Source organism: Octodon degus, unplaced genomic scaffold, assembly GCF_000260255.1.
Source record: "Octodon degus isolate 3935 unplaced genomic scaffold, OctDeg1.0 scaffold00052, whole genome shotgun sequence".
Taxonomy (NCBI): Eukaryota; Metazoa; Chordata; class Mammalia; order Rodentia; family Octodontidae; genus Octodon; species Octodon degus.
This window is the reverse complement of record NW_004524628.1, coordinates 5,894,754-5,903,649: the sequence shown is the minus strand read 5'-3', so window position 1 is coordinate 5,903,649 and position 8,896 is coordinate 5,894,754. Positions and strand designations below refer to the sequence as shown.

The 8,896-nt window shown below is 37.2% G+C and overlaps 1 protein-coding gene across 1 annotated transcript in view; it reads right to left on the bottom strand.

Annotated features, from left to right (window-relative positions):
• Nucleotides 1-8,896, bottom strand: part of Eif5b (eukaryotic translation initiation factor 5B) — a 97,496-nt gene that overhangs the window by 25,569 nt on the left and 63,031 nt on the right. Inside the window, exons 7-8 of the mRNA XM_023717408.1 lie at nt 1,200-1,298; nt 351-440 (exon numbers count right to left, since the gene is read on the bottom strand). Coding sequence (XP_023573176.1) covers nt 351-440; nt 1,200-1,298 — 189 coding nt within the window. The remainder of the gene's footprint in view (nt 1-350; nt 441-1,199; nt 1,299-8,896) is intronic.

Below are 8,896 nucleotides of genomic sequence, written 5' to 3'. Positions count from 1 at the left end.
TTTTAAAAATGCACATTTAAAAGGCTTTTAGAATGTTCTAATTAAAGATGTTTCCCAAGGACTAAATAAAGAACTTCATGCTTTCTTTGGATTTCTGACCCATAAAGAGAAAGCCTAAAGCCTTCTAATTTCTCCATGAAACATTCACTGACAAAACAAAACAAAAGTGATTCAAGTGTCACTTACATGTTTTGTCAAAGTGGAAATAAAAAGAACCAGTTAAGAACCCTTAAGCAATAAGGCTATCCAGCCAGAAATTTATTTGGCCTCAAAGATAATCATAACTAAGGTAACTTAGGATACACCAACAGTATTTAATAGGAATTAATGAACTGCTGAAGACTACTGGCCTGGGTCAACAGGAGGTGGTGTGTCTTCTTTCTCTGGTATACCTTGTTCCACAACTTCTGCAGTGGGACTTAATTCTACTGCTTCAGAAACTGAAAAAGGCACAGGAACCAAGTTACCAACAGTTTCACCATGCGCAATTTCTGTTATAGGATGCTGTTTAGTACAGGACAGAAATGTTTAGTAAGAATCTATTTTCGGGGCTGGAGAGATGGCTCAGTGGTCTAAAGCACCTACTTGAAACAAGCTTGGCAAAGCACAGGGACTGCGGTTCGATCCCCCAGCACCACATGCCAGCCAGCCCCGCCCCCTGGTGGGCTGAGCTGGCCACACACACACACACAATAAATAAATGTAATAAATAAAAATAAATAAATAATTAAAAAAAAAAAAAAGAATCTATTTTCTTTTAAGTTTAGAAAATGTTTACCATATGTCGTAAAGGAAACCTGTTTAAGATTGAATACAAAAATCACAGAAGACTGGGAAAGAAAAAAATAATAGTTTTGTTTTTTTATAACAACAGTTATTCATAGGATAGGAAAATTCTTAAGGTAAATTATTTCCATTCACCTCTCAAATTTGAATCAGAAGAGAATGACAACCATAATAAGAAAGTATGATACAGTACAAGGAAGAAATTTTAAAATGCAATTTGAGGGTTAGCTAAGTGGCAGAGCACATTTGCAGCATTTGTGAGGCCTGGGTGCAAAATACACACACACACACACACACACACACACGAATTCTGATTTGCTGATTTCTTTTAAAAAGATGGTAGTCTACTTTGAAGGTTGCAGGGAAAAGCCAAACAAAATAGTTTCTAACCCACAGGCATCTTATATACACACCTTCTTTATTTTCTAGCTGCTGTGGTATTTTTTTCTTCTTTTTGTCTTCATAAATTGGCCTTTTCTTTGGCAAAGAGTCTTTTGATGGCACTTCAACACCTATGGGATAATACAAAGAAAACTTTAAACTATTTGCATGTCACCTGAGAAAGTATTTCACAGATAACATTCTATTTACCTCAGACACACATACCACAAAATAAGACATTCATACAAAAACCCATCCATTTTATATAATGTGTTACAAGATACATAAATTTAAAACATTCATATATGAAGTGTAAAACAAGGGTTTCAACAAATGCATGGAGCTTAGAAATAACCACTACGATGAAGACAGAACAAGAATATCCCTGTGCCAGCCCATGGAGTCAAACATTCCTCAAATCTTTAGTCCCTGGCTAACCAGTGATCTACTCTCCACCCCTGAATGCTAGCTTTTCCCAAATGTCGACTTAGGATCTTTCATTATGCCATCAGAGCAGTCCAGAGTGGTCACTGGGTGGTGTCTCAGGCCTACCATCTGTCTTATGGCTGAGTAAGTACCAAATCAGAGAAAAGACAGCCTGTTTATATACTCACAAGTGGAAGGATTTGAGTGGTTTACAGTTTAGGGCTATAAGAATAAAAATATGAACGTTTTTATACCAATTTCTTCATGACCAGTTCTCTTACGTATTTCAGAAAGCGAATGAAACTTAAAAGTAAATGTGTACTTTATTTTAGATGAAAATGCCAACTGTTTTCCAAAGTGGTCTTCCCAGCTGATAAGGACAGGTCTGTACTTCGGGACACATTCTCACAGCTGTGCAGCAGTACTTTACTGAGGTCTTAAATTCTCTTAATGACTAATAATGCTGAGCATTCTTCTCCCTAACTTATGGCTTCTTGGTGCAAATAGTCATTTCATTCTTTTGCCTGCTTTTACATGGAGTTTGTTTTCTCATTATTAAGTTTTGAGAGGTCTTTATATATTCTGGATATCTGACTGGAGCATTCCTTAAATTCTCTTACTGGTGTCTTTTGTATTTTTTTTTTAAACCGGGGATTGAACTCAGGCCCTTGTGCTTGCCAGGCAAGCACTTATCCTACTGAACCATGTCCCCGGCCCCTTACTGGTGTCTTTTGAGAAAAGTTTTAACACATTCACAGTAAGACTTGTATATCTCTCTGCTGGGCAGCTGAACCACAGGTGGTATACAGACATTTAATTTAGCCGAGTTTCTTCACTACAGTTCATAAGGAATCCTGGTCTGCACATTTCCTCTTTTGAAATGTCTTCCCTATACAGTAATAACATTAATGTTGTCTGCATATATGTGGATATTTCTGAAAGATGCTTGCAAGTAGTCCCACTTTCTCCATAAATATTTGTTGGACTTCTCTGGTGAAATGGGGGCTCGGAGTTTTCCTTCTTGGATATTAACTTCAATAAAAATATAATGGATATAGTTTAAATTAAATAGATACATATTTTTAAAATAGAGTTAAGGTTATTCTGGCTATGTTTGTAAGACAATTTAGGTAATTTGCATGTTCCAAAAAATGACTACTCCATCTAAGACCTGAATAGTGTAGTGGTCAATACATTGTGTTAACCTGGCTGGATGACCTCGGGGGTTCCACACAGTGGGCTGTGGGAGTCCTGCCCCACAATGACTCAGCACAAAATGGGTATATAAAGGGCTTGAAGGATTCTTCAGCATTCCACTTCCTTGGAGGAACTTCAGTCTCTGTAGCTGGCTCAGACTTCATTTCCTGGCTGCCAACACACCCTTCAGCCTCCAGCTTGGATCCTTTAGCCTCCTGTTGCAGATTCTTCAGCCTTCCATTGCAGACCCCGTCGGCCAACTGACAGACTTGCATGGAATCACTACAGTGAGCTTCAGACCTTGAGACTGAAGGTGTGCAGATGCCCTCTGCATGCTTCCTCATCCAACTGCAGCTGACTGTTGTAAGCCAATCTTATAATTTCTTGACCACTTGTACATCTTGTGTTATATCTGTTTCTTGTACTATATCTGTTCCTCTACTAAAACCTTAATACAAATAGCAATACTGCATTGTTATTTTAAAACCTGTAAATACTTCCCCTTCCACTTGATACTGGTTTTGAGTTCCTTTTTCTTTAGTCATTCTAGCTAGTATTTTACCAATTTTACAAATTATTTAAAAAACTAGATCATAGTTTCACTGATTATTACATAGCTTTCTATTTCATTACTTCTTGAATTGTATTATTTCCTTCTGTTTACTCTTTTCTTTCAGCTTAAAACAGAAGTTTGGCCTACTGAAGCCTTTCTTCTTTTCCTAAAATAAGTGAGTATTACTATAAATTTTGCTCTATCTGCTGTGTCATCTACATCCCACAAATTTGGAGATGTTTCCATTCTATCCAAGATGCTAGTTTCCAATCATACTTTCTCTTTGATTCATAAGTTAATTAAAAATTTACTAATTAGTTTCCAAATACTTGTGGACTTACTCAGATATGAAATTAAGAATGACCTTGTCTGGAAAAAACAAACAAACTGAAAGGACTACAGACACAGCTCACACTGCAAAGGCCCTGGGTTCTGTCCTCACTCTTAAAAACAAAACAAAAGTTGCTTGATATAAACTTTGGGTTAGGTATATGTATAATACACACATAGGTTCATAACTTTGACAGGCTGATTTTTTTACTATTACATATACCTTTTTCTAAAGTATACATCAAATTAACGTAACAACTCCAGCTTTGATTGGTAGCACTGTTTGTCTCCATCCTCTCAATTATACCATTCTGTTTAAAGTAATTTCTAAAGCTAGCACATAGTTGGCTCTTGTTTCCAAATAACCTGCATTTAACTGGTATGTTTGGACTAGTCATTCGGCTGTGTTTAGGCCTTTCACTGATCTACCCTCCTTTTCTTTTTTTCCTCTCCTCACCTCCCACTGGCAATTCCCAAAGCCTTCACAAAGAACTATACCCTCAACCCTCCTTACTTTGAAGCAGGGTCTCATTCAGCTGCTAAACTGCCAGGATTCTAACATCAGGATCCTCCTACCTTGGTCTCCCAGAATTTGGGGAAATTACAGCTATGTGCCACCAAGCCCAGCTACTATTTGATTTCTATTTGTTCTCTCTGTGCTGTTCCACTTTCTTTAAAATTATTATATAACTTATTTACTGATTTTTGCCTAAGTGTGACATGGCTGTTCTCTAGGGATTAGAATATTCATAGCTTTCCACATGATACACAGAATTAATGTTTTATCAGGAAGAGCATCCACTCAAAACTCTGTCTTGGTTCTGGTTTATATCACAGTCCAGTTTTGGAAGCTGTGGCTATGCTTCTCTGTATCTTTCTCAAGTGTGCAGGGCTCCCCAGCGAGCCTGAGGGTTTGTCAATTCCTATACAAAACTGTAAGACACTCTTTCTCTAGCTCTTGATCTCCACAATTTCTCCTCCTGCCATGGCTCCCTGGACTCCTTTCTGGTTCTCTAGCCAAAAAGATAAGGCTCAGAGTTTTATGTCCCAAGATTGTTGAGAAGTTCGACCCTGGGGTGCCCCTTGACCACAGCAGTGTGACAAGGTAAAAACCAATGGGGACTCTCCTCTCAAATATTCAGACATCAGGGATCCCTTTCCTATCTCCTCTAGCTGAAGTAAAACAACCAGAAGGGTGCTTCATAGTAGTGCTACAAACAATGCTTACATACTAATGCCCTCAACTCAAAGGGAACACAATGATTTAAACCTTTACAAATGAAATGATAGAAATTCTGCAATTATTTTCCTCAACTGCAAACAGACACAAAAATCTGTTACCATTATATACACCATAAATTTTGACCTGTAAGTGACTGATATAGAACACAAAAGTAAAAAAAGTAGAATTAGCACATAGTTACAAGAAAACTGACCTCTATGTTTAACCTATCTTTTCTTTCAGTACCACTAAAACTCTTACAGGATCCCTGAAAGACACAGTTTTTTTTTTTTTTATTTTTAACATATATGCTTACAGAGTTCCTTCCTAGTAAAGCAAAATCTGCTAGCATTTATTCATCTCCTGATCACAGTTATGAGTAACCAGCTACATTTTGCCTGGCACGCATATGTAAAGTGATAAGATGTATGCCTACAAGCAAATATAGCATCAAGGAACATCCTGCCCATTTCAGAACAAATAAGAACAATATGCTTACTACCTGACCTCTATCTAACAAAAGATTCTGGTCTTTAAAATGTATGATCAAACATCACACAAATAAAATGTTTAATTTGCAATTAAGTTTAAAAAATAAGTATTAAGTTTGTGATAGGCAGAATAAAAAAGACATCCAGGTTCTTGTCCCCACAACATGTGAATCTATGAGCTAATACAGCAGAAAAGCACTGCAGGTGTGACAGAAGGTTACTGACTCCAAGGTGTGGAAATTACCCTGGGTTACCCAGGCACCAGCAGGTCCAACCTAATCACACAATTCTCTAAGAATAAAGAGCCTTTCCTTGAGTAGAATTCGTTTGTCAGAGAAAAATATGACTAAAATGGGCAGTGGAATTCAATGTTGCTGAATTTGCAGAGATGGAGGAGGGAAAAGCTATAAACGGGCAAAGCCTTTCAAAGCTGAAATAAACAAAGGAATGTGTTCTTACCCCCAGAACCACTGGGGGACAAAAGCAGGCCTGCCAGTATCCTATGTAGCCCACTGAGACCTGGTCACAGTTCTCATTACACAACTATAAGGTAACAAATGTAATTTATTTATTTATTTATTTATTTATTTATTTATTTTTATGCATTTAGTATAGGGTGCACAGGGTCTCACTATGTAGATCGGACTCACAGTGATCCTCCTGTTTTCAGCCTCCCAAGCGCTAGGATTACAGGCATGCGCCACCACGCCCAGTCTATAAATGTAATTTTAAATACAGTACTAAGTTTGTGGTAATTTATCACAGCACCACTAGAAAACTAATACAAAGTAAAATAGAAGTTCTCATTATTATTATGAAACAATAACTTTTATTCCCTTTGCCAGCTTAATAAGCAGTTAAAAGCATATGTAAGAATAAAGTGACTTACTCAGATGAACTTTTAAAATCATGTTAGTAGTGTTTCTGTGTTCAGTAATGTATTCTTGGTTCTTCCTATCCTGTTTTAAATATGTGCTTTAATATTTTTTGCTAAATAGAATAAGCAGTCAAATTAAGATAAGACAGAGCAAACCAGAGTCAAATGTCATTTGCCAAGTATTACTAATTCTGAGGAAAATACATCAGTCAGCAGTTAATGGTACATAGCAGCAAAAGTACAGAGCTACAGCTGAAATGGTTCTATAGTACAGCCCTCCTCCTGTTCCCATAACAAACTTGTAAGACAGTTGACCCCTTATGCAGACTGACAGTCTTTCATCATTATAGGGTCAGAAGCTTTCTAGCGAAAACAACAGTAGGAATTACAAAGCATGGACCCTGCTCCAGTAATGAAGGCTGACTGTATGGCCTTGCACATGTGAGGCAAATGTTCTACCACTGAGCTACATCCCAAGTCCTTATCATGGAGTTTTAAACAATATTAGTAAAGAAAAATGACAGAAAAGGGTCAACTTGAAAGTACACACATAAATACATATGTAGATACTGAGACTGGCCAGAATTGCACAAAGACAGCTTTGAGTCAGCAGGAAAAGAACATTAATATGTTCCTACTACCCTGAACCACTGGTGGTACATACACAACTATTTCATTGAGTGGTTCATACCATCCCATGGGACTGTCACACACTGCCCAATGGCACAGAATACATGTACCACTGGTGGTTCAAAGTGAGCTGGCAGAAAGACACACAAATTATACCTCATCATGAACATGTTAAACAAAACAAAGTAAAGATTAAGCCAGAGAAGAATGCATAGATCATGAAACTCACCAGAATTCTCCCTGTAAGTCAAAAGCAGTGGTCTGAGAGGAAGCTACAGGCTGGACACCCTAAACTTTGTTCCCTACAGCACCCACAATTAATCAACTTACAACCTTCCAGTCAGGGATTCCTAAATAAACTACTGTATTTGTAACAAGTACCAAGGCTTTTTACATGTTCAGGCCTCCTATGCACTTTTCAAACTCAGAAACCTCAATGAAGTTCTTACAGAAGCTCTATTCCTGCAGTTTATTCAAAATTATTTCTAATGTATCATCTTAACAGGAGGCTATATGCTTAATAGTCATATATTAAAGATTGCCTGAAAAGCTTATCTGCTGCAAATTTCAGCACAATCACATGAAAACCTCTACAACTAACAGCTAAGACTATATTCTGACTGCCTATAGTGATATATGCAAAACTTAAAATTTGCATTAATCCGGGTAATGAGCATGGCAAATGATCTCTACCTAACAAGATTTGGGTAAAAGAGCACTACAGAATCTTTTAGTGAAATGAGTCATAAATGAACTGCAAAGGGCGTTTAAAATCTAGCTAAGGAATATGGATCTTTTGTTGTTGAGACAGTCTTGCTATACAGTTCAGGCTGTCCCTGAACTACAGCCTCCTGCCTCAGCCTCCTGAATGGTGGGATTATAGGAGTGTACTACCGTGCCCCCTGGACTTTTATTAATGAAATATGGGAAACTGATAAGATGTTAAACATTTGGCAGCACTACATATAAAAGCAGTAAGACATTAGAGTCAGAGATGCCACTAGCCAAATGATCTCTTTCAACTATTCTAAAGACTAATGCTAAGGTCATTTTAAACTGTAATTTATTTAATTACCATAACTACCAGTCCACTCCTCAAGAGCATTTCAGACAGGCAAACAATTCCCTGCTGGTACCAGCCCAATTGCTTCATAAGTACTCTTAGCCTTTCACACAGTCACCAGTCCTGTTTGATGGTTAGATCTAATTATGCTAAAATTTATTCTCTAATTTCATTTTTTTTAAAGCTAGTAATCTGATGAATATAAATTTCTAAAATCCAAGGGCCATGTTTCTCTCTACACCTCCTGATCCTAATTAAACATGTAATGTATAATAAAGAACTTAGACCAATTTTAAAGGTCAACTCTGGAAGACTGTTTAAGCTCTAAATCACTATTTCCTCGTCTACACTTCAGGAATGAAATCTCTTTTGAGGTTTTTTTGTTCTTTTTTTTCAAAGGAGGAGAAGAATACAATGTCAAAGGTTTATCATAGTATCAGTTATAAACCAAGTGCACAATAAAAAGCAACTATTATTGTAATTATAAACCCAAAAATGACTGCAATAAAACCTAGTATATAAGAGGGGCAGTAAATTAAGAGCCGAATCACTATGTCCTTCTCAAGGGAGGAAAGATACTATTTTAAATTGTCCCACCTATCAAAAATATAATTAATAATATGTCCAGATTGTGGCCACTAAACACCATTAGTCACTAAAGGGAATGATGGCTCCCTGTGAAAACAGCTGATGCTAGATCTAAGGTAGAAAATGAAGATGGGATAAGGTAAAAGATGAAGCTGGGACAGTGTGCTGAATCAGAAAGCAAAGGTCATGGGCACTGTGCCTATGTATATAAGTCACAGGAACCAATCCAGTGTCCTCCCACTGGCCAAAGATGGCACAACTGCAATATCAAAAAAACAGGGAATTATGGGCTACTGGACTCTTTTAGAATATTTTGCTGAGTTTACACACCTATAATATTCAATAACGGAAC